Raw genomic sequence first — 23,988 nt, forward strand, 5'->3', positions numbered from 1 at the left:
CAATTGAACAGGAATTCTAATACTGTGAAATGTTAACAGATCATCAGTTTGTAGTTATTGCCCAGTACAATTAATTTAACAGAGACACTATTCATAATCATCATCAGTTTCTCAAATTGCAACCAAAGTTTTGGTATTTATCTTTACACAAAAAGTCGTCATGACGGAAAAGTCTCATTCTTTGGAAAGTTTATAATGAGATGTTCTAAATATTACAGGTAATTCATTTACATTAATCTACAAGTACTACATAATGAGAAGAGACCGTCAACCTCAGCAACTAGAAGTAGTGCACAGCCAGGAAGACAGGTTTCATTGCCGTTTCTAATCCTACGGTGCTTGAGATGCAGAATCCAGGATTGCCTCGAATGAGAATGGCAGGAATGAATATCCTGCACCAGCATAGAACTTACTCTGGAACTCCACCCTGCACAGAAAATCACAAGGCACAGTTATTTCACATCATTCTCAGCAAACTACAGAATCCTCTAAGGGACGTAACGACGTCACCTCCTTCACCTGTGAAATTTCTTAGCAGCTTTTGACTAGCTGAAATTTCTTAGCAGCTATTGAGGCAAGAGAAGGTGGCCAATTATTAATTTGTTTTTCAAATCTCATTTCAGTGTATATCGGAATACTCAGTGGACATCTTTAACCATCATATTTTACTGTTTAAAAGATGTCAACTTTCGAGACTATAAGTATAAGCAGAGCTTGGTCTTTTCCATTCCGAGTTTGTTTAGAAAGGGTGTCACAGGAAGCAGATCCACTGGTCATTTAGAGCAACCTGCTTTAAACAACATGAGCAGGCAGTAGACACAGAATTTGACTGACTGTTCTCCTCCTTATGTTGGCAGTATGTTAAGCTTGTGTGTTTCTCACAAAAGAAATCTGGCGAAAATGCTTGAATGGGGGGATGAAATCACAACAACCAGTACAAGCCTCATAGACTGTGTAGCACGGTATCTGTGCTTCATTTCTCTGGAAGGTGGCTGGACGTCAACTTTCCCTCCAATGACTTCACAGCACCCCTTATACTGGCACCTTACCAGCGTATAAATAGGCTTGTTGGAAGTCCTCTGCACCCTTGCACCTGAAGGTGACTGGCACGCTGCCTCATTGCAAACACCGTTTAATGTAACACACATCGGTTCTCCAATCTTCTAATGTCACAGCAACAAAAGCACCAGGTTTTTTAAAATGTTTTATGACAGTTGCATGTCTTGCAGGCCCCCCCCCGCCCCCCACCCACACACACCCACACACACACACACACATACACAAAATTGCATATCTTGTGATAAACACATTTTTTGACATTGCTGCACAGTCAATATAAATAGATTATTTTGGCTTTTTTTCAACATATACATCAGCAGTGTCAAATATTTAAATATTTTAATTTATAAATATAATAAAATTCACATACACAGAAAATCTGAATGGAAAAAGAATGATACAAAGGGGAAAAAAAAGAGTACAAATGAAAATATTTACACAGTGATTAAAATGATGTGATAAAGGAAAAAAATTAGATTTAAAACCATTAATGGAATAAAAGTAATAATGAAAGTCATTTAGATAAAAATTTAAAGCCGTTATGAGTTTCAAACCTACAACCTTACCCTATTCGTTACGCCATGTAACCAGCCAATATTATACTATTATATTTTAATTCTATTGAGTGTCACATAAAATTCTGATTTCTTTTTCCATTGATTACTCTCAGACTAGGTCCCACTGAGGTGAATGACCAAGTGCAATACCTGGTATCATAACCTACATCATCATACAGATGGTTTCACAAAAAGTCTATCTCACCACTGAGGATCTCTCCTTGTAAGTGCTCATCTACCGCTGAATGCCCCTATTACGCAGTGATGGGACACCTTTACTCTTTCTGCTGTTCACTTTACATTTCAACTAATTTAATAATGGGCAGTTGTTTCAAAAATTCAATACTCATGCTGACACTTTACAACTGCTTATGACCAATTTACGCTTGTGCTGTATAGCCATGGCTACTAACTGAACGTTTGTAGAACATTTACTCTCTTGACAGGGCACTCATCAGTGAAGCTGCAATGTGTGGAGGAATGCAGATAGTCCCTCCATAAGCACCAAGATGCCCACGGTAAGCACTGCCCAGAAGGCAAATACCAGCCACAGGGCAAAGCCTCCAGTCCAGCCCACCACTACCAGTCCATTCTTCATCACCATACTCCACAGCACCTCAGGCACCTCAGGAAAACCATTTCAATACATGGAGTAAGCAATCTACTGGACATAAAATACCTGAAGACAAAGGGCAAGAACTTCTTGAGAACAATGCACAGCATCTCTATAACAAGTAAAAAAAGGTACAGTGAACTGTTTATACTATTCATACCATGTTGTACAGATTTTATGAATTTATTAAATATGATAGATAATACTGAACAAAGCATAACACTTCCAATTACAATTATGTCTAAGTTTCCATATTACAGTTTTTGCTCTCACAGTACAGTACTTTCATTTGTGGTTCAGTAAGCATGTGTCTTATGTGATTTATATGGGGTGACTGGGGCCTCAGTATCAAAATTACCTAAGATATAAAAACTGTCAGAAATGAATATTTAATTCTTAACTGTGAAAACACCCAACTGCAGAAAGCTGAGCTCTCAGTAGTTCAAAATGACATCTTCCACTCTTGATACACATATCACAGTACTGTATTAGACAATATTCTGACAGGACAGAACTCCGAGTTCTAAATCACCTAACTGCATTACTTGCACAAGTTACTTGACAGTGTGTAACTGCTGCATAAACACATTCCACAATGTGTTATTCAAACTTGATGGGTTCTTATTAATAAATCTGTCCCCTAGCAATCTGACACCATCTCCTCAAATGCTGCTGTGCTAGTAATTCTTTGCTGAGAACCTCAGCTGTGTCGGTGGCGTTATTTATCAGCACTATTACTTAATTTTCATGTCACTCTATGAAAGAAATCAAAGAAAATTCTGGGAGATGAGTAACACTGCAAGATGACCTAATATGATTGTATAGCTTATACAATCATGATCTTCCTGGCTGGAACACCTCTAATGTTATCATGACAGGTATCAAATGGATGTTTTCCTCTTGCATCTGCCTTTTCCCTGACCTGCTAACTGCATCCATTTTTCACGTCATCCAGCAATCCAGATTGTCATTGTTCTCCCCCTCCCTTTCTTACTGTATTTCTTTTCATGACTTTGTTGCAGATAATTTTTCTACAATATATACATTCTAGCTGAGATATTTTCCTTATTCATATCATTCCATACCTTTTCTTTCCTCTTCTATTCCTAGAAGCACATCTTCCTTCATCATTGTCACTCCATTTCACTTTATGTATTTCTTCCACTACCATATTTCAAAAGCACCACAGGATTATTCCTCTCTCTTTCTTTCTGACTGTCCGCAATTCATTGCTTTATAATACTACACTCCCGACATGAACTTCTGTAAATTTACATGTAAGGCTGTGAGAGCTGGCATGAGTCATGCTTGGATAGCTCAATAACATAAAGGACTTGCCCACACCAAGCAAAGTTCCGTGGTTTTAATCAGTCAGGTTGTTCCAACAATATCCTTGTCTACCACCTCTCATATGTTTCCTCACTGACAATTTTCTGTGCCTGTTCTTGCTTTTTATACAGCCCCTTTATAGCTCTTTTGTCCTTCCAGTCCGCTACTACATCTTTCAAGGTGTTTAAGGGAATACTTTAGTCAACCAAATCAAACACCTTTCCTCAATAAATAAAACATTAAAATTTAGCATTCAGGTAATTGATTTTTCAGATAACTCATCATTTACGGTAACATACTGTACTATGTGCTATATCACATATTGCAAACGTAATGTTATAGCTTGGTATTTACGTAACTTCTAGAATCTTCATATGATCACCATACTTTTAACAAGTGAAAAAGGCCACATCAGCTCCAATGCAAGACAATTTTTGAAACACAATGGATGTTCCATGAAGGATTAATGTGGTAAACCACAATACCTGGCAAAATGAGACCTTCAAAGAAGAAATTCCAGTCACAGCATTTCTAATGTATATCCCCAGGGTGACGGATGGAATCGGCCACATTCTTTGAAAGCACAGCATCGAGATAGTGTAGATACTCACCGACATAAAATTAGTGAGTGCTTCAGATCAACCAAAGACAAATGGCACCCCACTCATTTCATCAGCAGATTACACTTGCTGTATACACTGAGACGACAGAAGTCATGGAGCAGTGATGTGCACATACACAGACGGCAGCAGTACCACATACAGGAGGTGCAAAAGGCCAGTGCATTGGTGGGGCCATGATTTGTACTTGGGTGATTCTTGTTAAAAACATGTCCAATGTGATTACAGCTGCATGACAGGAATGAAACTCTGAATACGGGGCTGTAGTTGGAGCTAGACACATTTCAGCCAACAGAGGCACAGGACCCTAAAATGAAGTATTTCATTTTTATTTGATATTTGATATTTGATTTATTAAAATAATGCTTCAATATTTGCCATTTAACATTTCCATTAAATTGAAAGTAACGGTACTGACCAAATTCCACAATCTGTAGTAAATACTTTAACAAAATTAGATACCTGGTTTGATTTAAATTTGTTAAAATTAAACATGGAAAAGAATGAGTTAATGGAGTTTAAATCAAAACAAGCAAAATTATATTATATCTAGGACAGTCACAGAAACCAGGATTTTCAGGAAGCTAACTATGTGAAATTCCTAGGAATGCAACTAGATAAAAATCTATAATGGGGATCACATATACAGTATCTTGCAAATAAATTAAATAGCCTAGCATTTGCAATGAAGATATTGTAAAATGATACCAGTACGGGCCCAAGACAAGTAGTATATCACAGCTACTTTGGGTCAGTAGTAAGTTATGGCATTGTATTTTGTGTTAACTCAAACAATGTGTGTCTAACTCTAAAACTTCAGAAAACCTTCATTAGAAATATGAACAATGTAGGGCGAAGAAAATCATGCCAACCAATCCTAAAAATTCTTAGCATATTAAGTGTACCCTCACTGTACATATGAGCTGATTATCTTTGTACACAGTACCCCTGATTTATTTGTAGCAAATCATTTTCAAGATGATTGCAACACCAGAAATCAAAATAATTTTGTGCCCACCGATCATTTAAAACTATGTGCTCAAACTCCATGAAAATTTATAACAAAGTTAAAGGATGAGAATTGCTCAGCATAAATTTAAAAAACTGATAAACCTTATATGAGAAACTAGTGCAAAATGTTACTATTCTGTAGAAGAATTCATAAATGACAATCTAAAAATTTGATAAGTACTTAGGACTTAATAATTTTTCTTCAAAAGTAACAAACTTTTAAAAATTAATTGCTTAATTAATTATTCAGTACCATATATTACTGATATTATAAGGAAAAGTATAAACCAGTTTTTGTGTTTTGACAAATCTCCTGTAAATTAAGTCAATAGCTTGAAACTGTAGGTTAAGAGGCAATAAACTTCTGTTCTATAATAAATATGGAATTTTAAGAAAGTAAGGAAAAATTGTTTCCCATCCAGTGAGTCTGTGCTTATCAGCTTGGTGGCTTTGTGGAAAAGCTCAACATGTAGAACTCCAAAACACACAACTCTGAAGTGATGTATTGTTCTGCTTAAGGAATTTACATCCCAACACTGACTTTCAGTCCCCTCGTAAGTTACAAAAATGCCAAATTGATGATATCTGGTGAAATAAGCAAGGTGCTCCCTCACCAATATGCACTGCACTGGGGAAGGCATTATGCATCTCATCTGTAGACAGTTTTCAAATTTAATTTCATAGGTGACAATGTGAAGTGAAGGACCTCTCATTAGACTAAGTGCCACCAAAGTTTATTACTTTCAGTGGCACCTCTATAAAATATAATTTCTCCTACTCTATATTTAAAATATATTGCCATAGTGAAATAAATTATTTGAAAAACAAGTAAAAGATAGCCACTTATACTTACGGATATGTGCCAGTGACAGTGCCCATAGTCGCAGATAAGAGGCAGTATGAGAGACAGAGCCTAGCATGTACTCTGTCGTGTGGATGTCCTGATGGATGAAGATTTCTCCCAGGTCGTGGTCTTCACTGCTCCGTGGTGCGGGAGCCCCATCTGCACCGTCCTTGTGTGCTGTCCCTGACATCGATCCCACCTTCGCATCCATGCCATTCTCTGCAGGTACGGGGTGGCTTGAAAGCTGGGGAAGGTCAGAAGATTGTCTGTTAAATGAAAGAGCAAACTGACTCAACACAGTATCATCTCCTGCGAGATATTTACCCTCAAATGTGTCAAATGCCTCAAAACATTGCAGGAGGTACAGATTATTACTCACCGTTTGGTGGGCTTTGCAGTGCCTCATTATCAAAACAATGGGTTTTGCAAGAAGCATCCAAGCAACACACAGTAGAGCAAGAACAACAAAGAACCTCTGCAAGCCTTTCTGCAATACAGAAGAAAGAAAAAATTGCATAAACTAAAAGTAACGGAAAAATGCGAAACTGGTGAAATTACTTTCCAGTGCTTGTTTGAAAACACAGATTAATTCTATTTGAGGTCAGACTGAAGATAATGTAGAGTGAAACCAAACAAATTCAATGAAACTTTTTTCCACTCTTCCTCACCTGTCCACTATACATGAACTCATCACAACCTTTGGGAGGAACACTACCTTTGAACAATACCATATTGATGAAAGTGATTAACATTGATGGAGCACACACAGGGCCTGCTATTGAAACCTGAAAAAGGAAAGGTTGTGTTTAGTAATCTATCAAATCACAAGCTATAAATTTACTCTAATGCTCTGAAAGTGAAAACCAAGACGACTTTAACAAAACCTCCACTGTAATCACAAATGCTGTCTACTATAGTAGAATTTCAAAATGGCAAAAATTTAATTCTCACTTACCAAATGTCGGTCCATAGCTCACCCATTTGAAAAACACCAAGATACACATGTAGAGGAACAAGAAGATCAAAAAGTTATCTGTGGGACGAACTCACATATGATGTTAATGGAATTTTTGGAATACCTGGAGAACAGAAATGGAGCTATGTAAATAAATTTGCCTTATCACCTGTTTAATAAACATGGAGTCAATATTCTATTGTAAAACAAATATGAGAGTGATATGTGAATTACTCAAATGGATGCTGATGAAAACTAACATCAAAATTAACACATGTACACTATGTACCAAAAAGAAAATTCAATTCAGAAAATCATCACCAAAACATAGCTTCAGCTGGCAAAATACAAAGTACTGCTGATGGATAAACTTAAAAGAATAGAAAACTATTACAAGTGTGGGGAACATATGAGTTCCTTCATTAGAGATGAAAGTGGCATTAGTTTGGGAAGGCTGGAAAGGAGTGGCAGCTTGCTCAGACCCACCTATTGTAAGCGTGATATGAGGCAGAGATGAAAGATGTTGGAGAAAGTAGGAAGTCAAAGGTAGGCACTACAGCAGCATCATACTGAAGGGAAAGTGTGACAATCCAACACTACTACTAACTCTACTCACTCTTTTACCTGCTTTCTCGCTAACCTTTGTTTCATCTTTTTCTCAACAGCTAGGTCGTTCACAACCTGGCCTCAGACACTGCCCTCACTTCAACTTTGTCCACCCTATCTAACTGCCCTCCTAAAGAAAGAATACAGAAGTTCTGGAAGTGTGTGATATCTTCTTCTTCTTATTCTTCTTCTTCTTCTTCCTATTCTTCTTCCGCTTCAAGTGCTTCTATCAGTGATACTCAGAATTTCACCATCAGAAAGTAAGTTGAAGGGTGGATCAAATATATACCGGAATTTTGTTTTGTGTGCCTTTTTGTAAACAGAGAGTGGTGCAATCTCTCCTCGTTGTTGCTTTGGTTTCCAATGGCTGTTCTCCACAGCTAGATTGACTGAAGAAACAGTAACGTCAGAGCGAAAGGTAGTGTCCTCTGTTACACAACACATTATAATAAAGTTTGTCACAATAAAGGTTGTAAAACTGTTCAACTTTTTGGAAAGACTTGCAGCACATTTCAGAGACAACACCCTGAGAAAGGCTCAAGAGTATGCATGGCACAAACATTTGTATCAGGACAAGAAGCAATTGAGAAGGCAGCTCACCAACTTTGCACAAGGACTAGCATGACGTAACATTCACACTGTTAGCCAGCTTACTGAAGACAACCACTGAATAACAGTTGCTCCAATTGCTACTGGACCAAACAAAACATCATGACAATGCTTGACTGAACACAGCTGCCCAAACTCAACAAAAAATTCAGAAACTGTTGTGGACCACAGTAGAACATGCTCTCTACAGTCTGGACTTAACGCCCCACATGTTTCATTTGTTTGGACCACTAAAAAAAGCAGTCTGCACACATTTGACAATAATGGTGCTGTCAAAGCTTTCATGGACAACTGGCTGCTGCCACAGCCACATTCATTTTACAGAAACAGATCAAGACACTGTCTAACCACAGGGAAAAATGTGTTTCCAAGTCAGTTGACCTCACAGAAAAGTAATTTTGTGTGTATGAATTTTTCTAAAGCTTAAATAAACTTAAGAAAATTCTGGTTTATATTTAATTAACTCTCTTACTGAGCACCCTGTCACATATATATTTTCTATGACACATGGAACTGATGAAATTAGTGAGAGAATTCCAGTAAACTACAAATACATACAAGCTGTAAAATATGATTGGGTAACATGGGATGTATCAATTTTGATGCATCAAGAAAACCTACACATCACAGCTTCATTCTCTTAATCCTGCTCTGAGCAAGTTAACAGTTACTTCCATGATACCAATCGCAACTTGCAAAATGAGAAGATCACTTGTGTCTAGGAACAACTAAGGATGAACAGAGATATGGAAAGAACAGAGGTTAGGGTTCAACAACCCATACACAATGAGATCTACAGTCTGGGCAAAATAAATCTGGCACAGAAAATTATCATAGTAAGACTGATGTGGGATTACAGTTTTTATGCACTACAGTACCTGTTTGGTACCATTTTGCCACTAAGTTTTGCATTGTACACTTTGCTGGAGATTTTACCAAAATACTTCCAGACAATCTCTTACACTAACAGTCTTGCGCATGTTTTCCATGAACTTTTTTTGTTTGTGTGTGTTGTACTCATCTAGTCAGTAAACACATGTGCTCGTCTTACTCACTCAAACATAATGACACACGCAAGTACTCAACACAGCATGAGGGAGAGACACTTGTAGACATGTACTAACAATCGATTGGTGCATCAAAATCACGGTTTCCAGCTTTTTTTTATGATGAGCAGCCCCCTGTTTATTAACAACAGTCAGTTCCGTGTCAAGTCTTACAAATATTTGCTGTTGCTTTGAAGAAATCATCAATGCATACCTACAGCAAGACAGCCAAATGAGATCTGAAACTCCATTTCCTTAAGGGGTCCAAGCCAATTTTTAAAAAATCTCATTTGAAGACTAGATGCTTTCCAAGCATTCTTAAATACGAGACATTTATGTTTTATTCACAAATTTGTTGGCAGCTAAGTGCAAAGCATAAGCAGACTATAATCATGATGATTTTTTGAATCTCACTAGAAGCATAACATTCATTCTTACTTTTCTGAATTTCTCATTAATTAACTAACAGAAATGATAGTTACCAAATAATATGGACTCAAATTTGTTAATAAAAATTTATTTATTTATTTTTAATTACTATCTGCATGAAAATCCAAGTACTCACAAATTAAATGTTGTTACACAAATGTGAAACATCAGTTGGAAAAAACAAAACATTATTTGAATCTAGAGGTTTATTTATTTACTCAAGCCAGAAGCTATACAAAATTCTACCATATTATGTGATACCACTAAAACCACAAATTACATGGTTTACATAATCAACTACATGATCTTGGCCCACAACTGGGCCACAGCAACTCCACTGCCTTCAGTCTTCATCAGCTATCCATCACTACATGACTGCACAACTCAGGGCAGCATAAGCAGTGGCACAGGTGATCCATTCTTTGTTGTCCTCCACATTTTACAGTGTCATTCCACTGGAAAATTTCCATTTGACAAGGTTGTCCCTGGATTTACAAACACCCAATCTTAGCTTCTTTAGTCAGCTTGGCTGATCAATCTAAAGTACTTCCAGACGGTAGAAACGCAAAAAGTTTACCCACCTTTGAAGTGTGTCACATCTACCTGCCCACAGTTGTTCTCTGCCAGTGCATGGAGCCATATATATAGTGTGGACGTTTAAGTAAAGAAACCACTTCTGGAGTTCACCCTGTATCTTGGTGGTTTATGGCCATGGAGTATATAATTTTTTTATCATTTAACAAAAAGTATTTTGCATATGTATCAATTTTTATCCATTTTCACACTAACACTAATTAAATATAAAAAGTTTGCCATTAGGTGGCGACAATGGTAAGTAGCGGACGAAAGAAACAGATTGCCGACGTCAGGCAGTTAGCTTGGACCTCAGTCAACAAAGCCTCATTCAAACATTAGTCGATTTTTGTCTGCATCGTAAAGTTGTTCTTGATTGAAGATGTCAGTTTATGAGCCTAATTCTCCTCATTTGCAGGTGGTGTTACGATTGTGCTTCAATATGAAGGAAACACAAGCTGAGCCTCATCGAATGCTCCCAAGTACATATGGTAAGGACGCTATTAGTGAAAGAACGTGTCCTGAGTGCTTTCAACACTTCAAGAACGGTGATTTTATCGTCGTAGACCGGCAGAGGGGTGGAAGAGAGAATGTTTTCGAAGATGCAGAATTGGAGACATTGCCGAGTGAAGACTAGCGTCAAACTCAAGAAGAATTGGCACGAGTAGTGGGGGGGGGGGGGGGGTGACAGAGAAAGCCATTTCAAAACGTCTTAAGGCTATGGGCATCATTCAGAAAGAAGGAACTTGGGTTCTGTGTGAGCTGAAACCAAGAGACGTTGAACGGCATTTGTGTGTTTGTGAGCAGTCGCTTCAGAGACAAAAACGGAAAGGATTTCTGCATCGCATTGTGACCGGGTACAAAAAGTGGGTTCATTACGATAACCCTAAATGCAAAAAATCATGGGAATATCCCGGCTTCCATGTCGATGGCCAAACCGAATGTTCGCAACTCCAAAATCACACTCTGCATTTGTTGGGACCAGCTCGGCGTCGTGTAGTATGAGGTGTCAAAACAAAGTGAAACAATCACAGGTGCTCGTTATCAAATGCAATTAATGTGTCTGAGCAGAGCATTAAAAGAAACTGCCGCAATACATGGAGAGGCACGATAAAGTGATTTTACAGCACGACAATGCTTGACCCCTCGTTTCAAAGGAGGTCACAAACTTTGAAATGTTAAAATGGGAAGTCCTACCCACCCGCCGTATTCTCCAGACATTGCTCCCTCTGTCTATCACCTGTTACGTCATGTGTAACCAATTTGTTTCATTAAAGCGTCAAATATTTGGGGGGAAAAAGGCAGAAGCAAAGTTTTAAACCTTGTATGATTCAATAAATGTTAATTTCCATTTTCTTTTTTCAATTAATGTGATATTTAAAAAACAGGATGCCAAGATCTGAACCAATCTTTCAGTGATTTTGTTGCTAAATTATACTTGCTTTATACTTGTTAGTGCCCAGAAATCATCTAATTTTAAAAGGACATTTAAATTTTTTTATATGTCTTACTGCTTTACGAAACTCCTGTCCTGGCACTGACCTTCAAATCTTACAAGTCTGCCAAAAATTTAAGATGACCAGTCCTTAAGACCCCAGTGTAAAGACAGCTTCTATTCTGAAGCTTCTATTCTGAAGCTTCTATTCTGAGGCTTCTATTCTAAAGAAAATCTCTGCACTCTCTTTGCACTTTTACAAGCACTGCACGCTGAGTACAGGACCCTCTTCCATAACTATCATTCTCGATCTACAACTAGCAACAATACAGGCTGCAAATGAAAAAAAATACATTGACCTAAGCAATTTTGTGAAAGGGCAGATTGTTAGGGTCCAGCGACTCTGATTGAGCACCTCTGAAATGGTGTAGCTGGGTAGCCATTAGTGTTGTGTGATGAGCTACAGTGATACACATGGCTGTCCATAAACCGTGACCGGGACAAATATATCACGAAATAAGCGTCAAACGAAAAAACTACAAAGAACGAAACTTGTCTAGCTTGAAAGGTGAAACCAGATGGCGGTATGGTTGGCCCGCTAGATGGCGCTGCCATAGGTCAAACGGATATCAGCTGCATTTTTTTAAATAGGAACCCCCATTTTTATTACATGTTCGCGTAGTACGTAAAGAAATATGAATGTTTTAGATGGACCACTCTTTTCGGTTTGTGATAGATGGCGCTGTAATAGTCACAAGCATATGGCTCACAATTTTAGACGAACAGTTGGTAACAGTTCGGTTTTTTAAATTAAAATACAGAACGTAGGTGCGTTTGAACATTTTATTTCGGTTGCTCCTATGTGATACATGTACTGAAATGATAATGCTACAATTTTGTAGGTTTATGCGTAAGTAATAATTTTTTTAGCAGTGTAGTTTGTTTTCTATGGCTATCAAAATATAGATGATACATGTGTCACCTATGTATGGTGTTATATAAATTATTTTGTTACTAAGAACACATTTTGTTGATATACCCAACGAGTACTATGGCATTCTGATATCGCTTGACACTCTCTTATTACGACTAAGAGTCATAGATAGGTGGTGACATTTTTTTATGTATACTATGTGCTCAATGATTGTTTTCTTCCCGACAGGTCGAGGAATGACTCGTTTAATTTGTTCTACTTTACTGTACCAGATACAGATTTTTCTTTACAGGCCCTGATCGTTCTAGTGGCTACAGTGAGTAACAATGGGTGTTAGAAGGGTGAACAATGATACTGAAATTGTTTTGTGTAAATAATTATGTAGTTAGCTGTGCTCCACCATTGGTTAGTTTGAATATGTTGAATCACCTCACATTGCTCTGGGTAATGGCCTCTTGTTAGCTGTGTTGTAAGCATGTTTACAATAAGTGGCACGTAATGCTCGTTCCACGTGTAATATTTAAGCTCTTATTACCTTCCAGTTTTTATTTGGGCACAACAGGAACGAATCATTACAGTGAAACTTGTGAGACAGTTGGCACGTGCACGTCCAGTGATTGTGCCAGGCACAGTCCTGCCTTCACTTGTATTTTGCTTTATTTCTATTGACCATTTATTAAAATATACTAGTGTGAAGTATTGGGACAACATTATTATTACTAGAACTGAGTAATTGCTCTTAATAGTTCTGTTTCTTTGTTGCATGATATGTGGAAGAGGAGAACGAAGGGAAATGAAGAAATGAGAACGAACAAACGCACAGCCAGAAGGTACGTTGACGATAACAAACTGAGAACAGTAAATAGCTGATGGACAGGTATTCCTTAGCGAAGCTCCATTCCAGGTATAAGAATGATAACAGGTAGATTGCCTGATACAAGTCCACTCCCAGGCGACCATCAAGCTGTGTTACTGGAACTGGACTTCACAGAGTTACATGTCTTCAGTGTATGGCATTATGCACAGCCTAGTCTGGATAACAAGTTGCCTCTCTAGTGACTGCCCCAGCCATTTAGGAGTCAGAGATGAACCAGTTACACCCTTGTGGTGAACAGCGTGGAACTGTCAAAACAAGACATTAACTAAGAACAGAGGCTCCTATGCCATTGGCACATTTGCATCCATCCAACTTCAAGTAGTTGGCTGACAGACTGTCATACGATTCGATTCATCTCCAAGTTACTACTTCAACCTACATCCTCCTGTTTGTCGTTCTTATCTTAAGGTTGTTCCTAGGTTATCTCAAGCACTGACTTGGAAATTAGCAGCAGATTCTATTTCTTTATTGTATCCGACATACCTTGATTCTTTAAAAGATAAGAATGGCGCTTGCCAAGTTATTGGAATGTCGTACACAACATAAAAAGTAAAATGTTTGACACAATTTCTTTTTAAATAAGAGAGGATGGGACGAAGTGCGTCTGCTTTTTCAATCGAACCACCAACCAGCTCAAGCAGGTCAAGCTTTTACACCTTCCTCAACACACTACTGACTAATTGTCTTCGCTTCCCTGTAGACTTGGCCACTGTTTCTATGTTTCGATACAGTGTATCGATACCTGGAACTGTTTCAGTGTTTCGGAACGGCTATGGTTCACTGTTTCGAAACAGTGGTGTTTCATTCCGCCCCTGTCTCGGATCTCGAGCCAGACACAGAAACTGTATCGTTGTTTCAAAATAAAACTGTTTCAGTCCACCTGCGCCTGGAACGGACTAATTGTATCGAAACAGTGATGTTTCATTCCGCTCTGTGTCGGACGAGATTCGGGCTCGGCACAGGTACTGAAACACAACATACCACTTCATGAAACACTTTCAAGAGTGTCGAAATCTTTTGATAAGCAATAGCATGAAGCTTAAGATATCCGAAAATAAAGCTTCGTTTCTAGCTGACTGTCCTATTCCGAAATTGCGTAACATCTGCTTCATAAACACTAACCAAACAATAAAAAACGCATACTATTCGCATTCAAAATAATAAATATGTGAAAATCATTCAGTTAAATTACACTTTTTTTATAACATACGCTTCTCTGTTCATGTACAGTACTCATATTAAGAAACGCAAGTAAGACTACAACATTTCAAATAAAAAAAGGCGTAGAGTGACAGTTATTAGACATGTACATAAATTTGATGTAGGTATAATTGCAAGCAATCTGTTTGACATATCACTGATAGTGTAATGGTGAACGGGAAGCATCGTAAATTTATAGTATGGTTCGAAACACCTTGAAACAGAAAATTTTTTTCTGTTATATTTTGTTATTTATTCGAATTATTTGGCGTTATTTGTGAGTCTATAGTCACTGTGTCTATTATCCACAATGATTCCCTTTGTGTGCATGGAAATTAGCAGGATGGGTGTATTAGCCATACTAATGGAATGTGGGAATCCCAGTAGCATATCTGTTGTTTCTGCAGTTTGCTCCCACCTCCAGTTCCGTTCGTGGTGGTTCTTCTGTCTTCAGCTAAGGCTTTCCTCAGCCAATTGAAAAGTATGAAAGTCACACGACACAAAAGCAGCGCATTTGCTGCAGGAAATACGAAACTGCCAAGACGCCTAAGTGATAGTTTCGTACTTTCTGCGTTATGATTAGCGCTCTCGCACCTCATTTGTGTTTATATAGACATACTTATACAGTAGACATTCAAGATGATAAAATGTGTAGGTTTATTAGATTACAAAACACAAACTGTTTCACTGTTTCGAAACACCGTATCGAAACATTACATTGTACTGTTTCATTTGTTTCGAAACATTTACGTGTTTCAGTTTGCCCATCTCTACTTCCCTGTACCTCTCATTTTGCAATGATATTAATTTCTCTGGACTCAGCATTTAAAATGAAAAACATCCACAGGTACAACTTCTTCAGACATGTGTAAAATGCACCTCTTTCAGATAAAAAGAAAAAACACTCCCCCTTCAAACCACGAGTGGCCTACCGGCACCATCCGACCGCCGTGTCATCCGCCAAGGAGGATGCGGATAGGAGGGGCGTGGGGTCAGCACACCGCTCTCCAGGTCGTTATGATGGTATTCCTGACCGAAGCCGCTACTATTCGGTCGAGTAGCTCCTCGGTTGTCATCTCGAGGATGAGTGCACCCCGAAAAATGGCAACAGCGCATGGTGGCTGGATGGTCACCCATCCAAGTGCCGTCCACGCCCCACAGCGCTTAACTTCGGTGATCTCACGCGAACCAGTGTATCCACTGCGGCAAGGCCATTGCTCCTTTCAGATAACATCAGTAAATTAAATTAAAAAAATACGTAAGTACACTAAGGTGACAAACGTCATGTGGTAGAAATACGCACATATACGAGGGCAGTTCAATAAGTAATGCAACACATTTTTTTTCTGAAACAGGGGTTGTTTTATTCATCATTGAAATACACCAGGTTATTCCCCAATCTTTTAGCTACACAACACTATTTTTCAACGTAATCTCCATTCAATTCTATGGCCTTACGCCACCTTGAAATGAGGGCCTGTATGCCTGCACGGTACCATTCCACTGGTCGATGTCGGAGCCAACGTCGTACTGCATCAATAACTTCTTCATCATCCGCGTAGTGCCTCCCACGGATTGCGTCCTTCATTGGGCCAAACATATGGAAATCCGACGGTGCGAGATCGGGGCTGTAGGGTGCATGAGGAAGAACAGTCCACTGAAGTTTTCTGAGCTCCTCTCGGGTGCGAAGACTTGTGTGAGGTCTTGCGTTGTCATGAAGAAGGAGAAGTTCGTTCAGATTTTTGTGCCTACGAACACGCTGAAGTCGTTTCTTCAGTTTCTGAAGAGTAGCACAATACACTTCAGAGTTGATCGTTTGACCATGGGGAAGGACATCGAACAGAATAACCCCTTCAGCGTCCCAGAAGACCGTGACTTTACCGGCTGAGGGTATGGCTTTAAACTTTTTCTTGGTAGGGGAGTGGGTGTGGCGCCACTCCATTGATTGCCGTTTTGTTTCAGGTTCGAAGTGATGAGCCCATGTTTCATCGCCTGTAACAATCTTTGACAAGAAATTGTCACCCTCAGCCACATGACGAGCAAGCAATTCCGCACAGATGGTTCTCCTTTGCTCTTTATGGTGTTCGGTTAGACAACGAGGGACCCAGCGGGAACAAACCTTTGAATATCCCAACTGGTGAACAATTGTGACAGCACTACCAACAGAGATGTCAAGTTGAGCACTGAATTGTTTGATGGTGATCCGTCGATCATTTCGAACGAGTGTGTTCGCACGCTCCGCCATTGCAGGAGTCACAGCTGTGCACGGCCGGCCCGCACGCGGGAGATCAGACAGTCTTGCTTGACCTTGCGGCGATGATGACACACGCTTTGTCCAACGACTCACCGTGCTTTTTTCCACTGCCAGATCACCGTAGACATTCTGCAAGCGCCTATGAATATCTGAGATGCCCTGGTTTTCCGCCAAAAGAAACTCGATCACTGCCCGTTGTTTGCAACACACATCCGTTACAGACGCCATTTTAACAGCTCCGTACAGCGCTGTCGGAAGTCAATGAAACTATACGAGACGAAGTGGGAATGTTTGAAAATATTCCACAAGAAATTTCCGGTTTTTTCAACCAAAATTGGCCGAGAAAAAAAAAGTGTTGAATTACTTATTGAACTGCCCTCGTACATTTGGCTGTAGTATCGCGTTCACGAGGAATAAAAGGACAGTGTACTGGCGGAGCTATCATGTGTACTCAGGCAATTCGTATGGTTTTCGACGTGATTAGGGCGCGCCACGGTTATTAATAGACTTCGAACGCAGAATGTCTTTACTTAACGACCTACAGCAGCGGCGATTGCGTAGAGTTGTCACTGCTAACACACAACCAGGACTGCGTGACATAACCTCAGAAATCAATGTGAGATCTACGACGGATGGACCCGTTACGATAGCGTGGCGAAAAGTGTTAATGGGCTATGGCAGCAGACGGCCAACCCACGTGCCTTTGGTAATAGCATGCTTCTCCTGGGCTTTTGGGTATATCGGTTGGATCCTAGACGACTAGAAAACTGTGGCCTGGTCAGATGAGTCCCGGTTTCAGTTGGTAAGAGCTGATGGTGGGATTACAATGTGGCGCAATTCTCACGAACCCATGGACACACGTTGTCAACAAGGCACTAGACAAGCTGGTGGTGCCCCCAAAATGGTGTGGGCTATGTTTACATGGAATGAACTGGGTCCTCTAGTCTAACTGAACCCATCATTAACTGGAAATGGTCATGTTCGGCTACTTGGAGGCCACTTACAACCGTACTTGGACCTCATGTCCCCAAACAAAGATGCACAATGTCACCGGGCCAAAACTGTTGGCGATTAGTTTGAAGAACATTCTGGACAATTCGAGAATATGATTTGGCCACCTAGATCGCCCGACATGAATCCCATTGAACATTTGTTGGACATAATTGAAAGGTCAGTGCGTACACAAAATCCTGCAGCGGTAATAATCTCGCAAATATGAACTGTTATAGAGACTGTTGTTGTTGTTTTGGTCTTCAGTCCAGAAACTGGTTTGATTCAGCTCTCCATGCTACTCTATTCTGTGCAACCATCGTCCATCATCCTTATGAATCTGCTTAGTGTATTCATCTCTTGGTCTCCCTCCACGCTGCCGTCCAATACTAACTGGTGATCCCTTGATGCCTCAGAGCATGTCCCACCTACCGATCCTTTCATCTAGTCAAGTCGTGCCACAAATTCCTCTCCCCAATTCCGTTCAGTACTTCCTCATTAGTTACGTGATCTACCCCCTTAATCTTCAACATTCTTCTATAGCACCACATTTGGAAAGCTTCTATTCTCTTCTTGTCTAAACTATTTATCATCCATGTTTCATTTTCATGGCTGCACTCCATACAAATACTACCAGAAAAGACTTCCTCACACTTAAAACTGTACTCGATGTTAAGAAACTTCTTTTCTTCGGGAACGCTTTCCTTGTCATTGCCAGTCTACATTTTATATTCTCTCAACGTCGACCATCACCAGCAGTTATTTTGCTTCCCAAATAGCAAAACTCATTTACTCCTTTAAGTGTCCCATTTCCTAATGTCATTCCCTCAGCATCACCTGATTTAATTCAGCTACATTCCAATATCCACGATTTGCTTTTGTTGATGTTCATCTTATATCCTCCTTTCACGACACTGTTCAGTTCAACTGCTCTTCAGGTCCTTTGCTCTCTCCAACAGAATTACAATGCCATCGGCAGACCTATGGCGGTATGGCTCAGTATTCCTGCGGGGACTCCAAACGACTTGTTGAGTCCATGTCAGGTCGTGTGGCTGCATTATATCGAGCAAAAGGAGGCCCGATACGGTGTTAGAAGGTATCCCATGATTTTTTTCATATCAGTGCAAGCAGGCACGCAATGAATAATTTCGTTTCAAGTTGGATTTTTATGTCACACAACATTTATAAGAAACTGACAGAAAAGGGTAATTTCTAGACAGTCGAAGACAGAATCTCAGGTTTCTCCATATACAGTGAGAGAAATCAGATGAGCCATGACTGGGCAATCAGTTATTTACAAAGCCTCAATGTAATTTTAAACGTAAGATAAAAATAGGCGTGCGTTAAAAGCTTCGCAAGTATCTGCAGAAAGGACGAAGTTCTTGTAAGTGTATACTAAGAGTAGATTCTGTTGCCTTCACTTTACAGAGGATGCTTAAAGTAATTCGCGGTTAACATTAAGTTCTTGTACTATCTTCGTCTTTGACACAGTCCAATATCACAAAATTTTTCTTGTTTAATTTGTGAAGTGCACGTTAATAAGGTATATATGTGTAAATCTTTCACCTGTTGGGTAGAAGAAATAGAGACTTACATCTTATTTTCATATAGATTTCATTTTATTTATTAATTATTTAATGTCATTGCAGAAATGAAGATCATATTAGAAAATAGGGAAGCAGTTTTACATGAATCACAGTAATTTTGTCAAACCAGCTAGCTTCTACATTGATAACTTATGACAGGGTTTAGCACAACGAAGACAATCCTTGGAAAAAAAAAAAACCACTCGTGGAGATTACAATGTGGATTCCGCAGCCTCGGCCTGTACATTGACTCTCTTCGCCAGATTTCTCTCGGCCGATGAACACAATTCTTGTCCTGGACCGATGACATCGGGGTTCCACCGTGCTAGTAGTCTCTCCCTGAGCAGTGGGAGAGTTGCATTGTTGCAAACGAATAAAACGAAAAGCAGTGGACCCTGTAACATCGTGGCTATATGGACGTAGTACACGTACTGCGCTATGCCTTGCGCCTGGTGGAAGCCAATTCTAACAACCGTGCCTATGCCACTTAAAGTGACTGTCTTAGCTGACATGTAAAGAATTAGTGTCTTTGAGCCAAACGTCTCTTTACTATAAATTTTGAGCTGCCGCATGGAATTCCGATTACGTCGGTACATGTATCCCACCAGTCCAAGACAAACCATATTGTAAGTTACTGACAGAGAAATTCCCACGATGAATATTATACGACTGTGCAACAGGTAATATTCGCTCGTTCTTTCCAAAGCAATGGTTGCCACCAGTACTATGCTCCAGGGTATTAGCGAACACAACAGGTGACGGCAGAATACCTTCCTCACTTCAGCACGTTCTAGGTTGCTAGGAAGCGTGAGGTGACGAACGCATGCGTACATTTGGTAGCAGAATGAGTTGAGCCAGATACAGTTCAGAAGAGTTAGTGCGCTATCGATCTGCACCGTCGTAGATAAGTCAGGGACACCCGCCATACGATACAAGACCTCAGAAAACAAGATCTGGACCATACCTGTTATCTGAAAGGACAAGAATATCTTTCCAGGCAAGTTACGTAAATTGGGAAGGTACACGTACACTGCGGCAGTCAAAAATCGGAAGAGAATATTCACTGCTACAAATGTTATTTCTAAAGGTTCTAAGCCCTCGATTTTAAAATCCTTGTACTTCAAGGTGCCACTGTTTAGACTGTCTTTGTAGGTCAGTATTCTGTTTGTCGGCTTGTCTTTGCCCTGTACATAATATCCACAGTACGGTGAGTAAAATCCACGGTGGTCCATGGGGGCGCGACATGCCTCGAGATAACTTGTGGAAGCAAAGTCGCGACACTTCAGCAGGAGAATAGCCCTGCAAACAGAGCAGACGGCGTCGGTTGCGTTGAGTTGCGGGCAGGGCTGGTCGTCAGGACCACCGAAAACGCAGCGGGCATCGCGCACAGACTGAATCATACTGAAGGGGACGTCCTGGCAAATGCTGACCGAGTTGACAGTCATCCAGGCGAGTAGGCAGAGGTTGACGTTGGCCCTCTGCGTGTAGGCGAGGTAGCTGGTGACGGGTACGTGGGGCGAGCCCTGCGACAGGTCGTGCCACAGCTGCACACGGCACTGCTCGCGCCGCTTAATGGTTTCCGGAGGCAGGTCTTCCAGTGGGCACGTGGGGTGGTCCAGGGCGTTGGCCAACAGCTGCATGCAGCCAGTGTCCACGGACAGCGTAGCGTTGCTTTTGTCCTCCAGCTGCCACTCCTCGCCTGCAAGATCAATGACAGCAGTTGGGTGGTGGTTCTCGTCGTACGCTGAATGTGCCACAAATGCGGACAACTTTCCACCATAAACGGTTATCGTATTGTGCATGTCGCTACCAAACAATCCCATATATGAGTATCTCAACAAAGCACGTCATTCTTACACTGCCAGCTGGTGTGAACTGAATAAGTGTTCTTCAGTATTCTCAGACACTTACGATGATTATATGAAGCTGGTATCTGTTCCCGAAAGAACAGTTACCACTGATGACCGTGCAGCTTCTCTAGAATAAAATGATAATTAAATCGAAACCCTTAGCTGTCGATAGGTGTTGTTGATATACATCAATGGGGACACCTGAAGATATGTGCTCCGACCAGGAGTCAAACCCGGGATGTCCCGCTTACATTGCTGATGCTCTATCGGTTTGAGCCACCGAGGGCACAGAGGATAGTGCGAATGCAGGGACGTATCCCTTACACGCTTCCCGTGAGACCCATATTCCCAACTGTCCACAACCTACATTCGTAGTGTTCCTAATATGAGGGTCACTCCAAAAGAAATGCACACTACTTTTTTTTAAATCTATCTTTTATTCTACATGTCTGAAAGTTTCACAGTGTGTAGATACATTCTTTAAGAACAATATTTTCATATCTCTACATAATTTACATCCCTCTCAACTGCCTTACGTCATCTTGGAACCAGCGCCTATATACCCGCACGGTAAAATTCTGGACCAACCTGTTGGAGCCACTGTTTGACAGCGTGCACAAGGGAGTCATCATCTTCAAACCTTGTTCTACGAAGAGAGTCTTTCAGTTTCCCAAAGAGATGATAGTCACATGGAGCCAGGTCAGGACTGTAGGGCGGGTGTTTCAGTGTTGTCCATCCGAGGTTTGTGATCGCTTCCATGGTTTTTTGACTGATATGTGGCCGTGCATTGTCGTGTAACAGCAAAACATACTGCTTTTGCAGATGTGGTCGAACACGACTCAGTCGAGCTTGAAGTTTCTGCTGTGTCGTCACATGCATCAGAATTTATGGTGGTTCCTCTTTGCATGATGTCCAGAAGCAAGAGTCCTTCGGAATCGAAAAACACCGTAGCCAAAATTTTCTAGAAGAAGGTGTGGTTTTAAATTTATTTTTCTTGGGTGAATTTACATCACGCCACTCCAATGATTGCCTCTTGGTCTCTGGTGAAAAATGAGGGAGCCATTTTTCATCGCCTGTTACAACTCTTCCAAGAAATTCATCTCCACCACTCTCGTACCAAAAGTTCGCTGCATAGCGTTTTTATTGTTTCTTTGTGAGCCACTGTCAACATCCTGGGAACACACGTGGCACAAATCTTTTTTGGCGGCAACACTTTCAGTATTGTGCAAACACTTCCTTCCCTTATCCCAACGTAGCGTGACAATTCGTCCACTGTGATGCGTCTGTCAGCAGTCACCAATTCATTAACTCTCTGCACATTGTCTGGGGTGTGTGCAGTACGAGGCCTGCCGCTGCGAAGACAATCCTCAATGTTGCCGTGCCGGCTTTCATCACCTAACCTGCTTGCTCACCGACTAACTGTACTGCGATCGACAGCAGCATCTCCATACACCTTTTTCAACCTTTTGTGGATGTTTCCCACTGTCTCGTTTTGACAGCACAGGAGTTCTATGGCAGTACGTCGCTTCTGACGAACGTCAAGTGTAGCAGCCATCTTGAAGACATGCTGTGACGGCGCCACTCACGGGAACAGGTTGAACTAAGTTTGAAAACAAGAGGGAAGGATGTATCTACACACTGTAAAACTTTCACACATGCAGAATGATAACTGTATTTTTACAAAAATAGTGTGCATTTCTTTTGGAGTGACCCTCGTAGATATTTGCCCATTCAGTGGTATCTGTTCTTTCGGGAACAGATACCATCTTCATACAGTTAAAGGCTACCTGGCCATTGACCTCCTTCTGTGCGAATGCGCACACTTTGCCCGAACTCTTACGGGACTCGTCAGCTTAGGCTGACGCGAGTAATGAGTGAATGGGCAAATACCTATTAGGAACACTATGAATGTAGGTTGTGAACTATTGGGACTGTGGGTCTCACAGGAAGCGTGCAAGGGAGAGCGTCTGCCATGTAAGCAGGAGATCCAGGGTTCGAATGTTGGTCAGGCCACACATTTTCAGCTGTCCCCATTGATGTATGTCAACAACACCTGTGGGCGGCTAAGGGTTTCGATTTAATTGTCATTTCACTTGGGTTGTAGTTGTTGTATGTTGTATTTTGTTACTATCCTGAAACTTTCTACGCTGACAGCGAAAAGGTCACCAGTTTTAAATTAATTTTAATTACAGTGTGGGTATATAAATGTAGACTAAAGAATCAACTTGCTTAAAATAATGAAGGGTAATTATTCAATCACTAGAAAGAAGGAAACTCATCGTCCACATACTATGAGCTATAATTTTGTACCGCCATTTTTGCTCCATTCTTCACAGCTGCAACTGCTAGTTTCAACAATCAATTCTAATTACGCTGCAGTCCTCTTCTAAACTTTACAGCACTTATTAATTCGTACTCTTTCAATATTAATATTTGTTAACATGTCATTTAATGTTTGGAATAAACCATAATTAATTATTCATGTTTTGTAGTAATAAGCAACATCCTTTGTTTCGTAAATGGCCTCAAAAACTGTAGCTGGTAAGAAAATTACAAGCACAATTGGTACACGTTCATATTCAAATACTATCACAGAAAAGCTTGCAGAAAC

General features: G+C 40.4%; 2 protein-coding genes across 2 annotated transcripts in view; both read right to left on the reverse strand.

Annotated features, from left to right (window-relative positions):
* Positions 1–330: 330 nt before the first annotated feature.
* On the reverse strand, positions 331–7,003 carry LOC126106722 (V-type proton ATPase 116 kDa subunit a 1-like). Its single transcript, XM_049913102.1, has 5 exons — positions 6,989–7,003; positions 6,702–6,818; positions 6,413–6,520; positions 6,114–6,277; positions 331–427 (listed from the first exon to the last, which is right to left on the reverse strand). Exons 1-5 carry the CDS (start codon positions 7,001–7,003, stop codon positions 331–333), a joined length of 501 nt encoding a protein of 166 aa, XP_049769059.1.
* Positions 7,004–19,591: 12,588 nt separating this feature from the next.
* Positions 19,592–23,988, reverse strand: part of LOC126106800 (uncharacterized) — a 119,578-nt gene continuing 115,181 nt past the window's right edge. The window contains exon 7 of the mRNA XM_049913191.1: positions 19,592–21,226. Within this exon, the coding sequence (XP_049769148.1) occupies positions 19,740–21,226 (1,487 nt within the window). The 3' untranslated portion in view covers positions 19,592–19,739. The remainder of the gene's footprint in view (positions 21,227–23,988) is intronic.

The sequence above is a fragment of the Schistocerca cancellata genome, chromosome 10, assembly GCF_023864275.1.
Source record: "Schistocerca cancellata isolate TAMUIC-IGC-003103 chromosome 10, iqSchCanc2.1, whole genome shotgun sequence".
Taxonomy (NCBI): domain Eukaryota; kingdom Metazoa; phylum Arthropoda; class Insecta; order Orthoptera; family Acrididae; genus Schistocerca; species Schistocerca cancellata.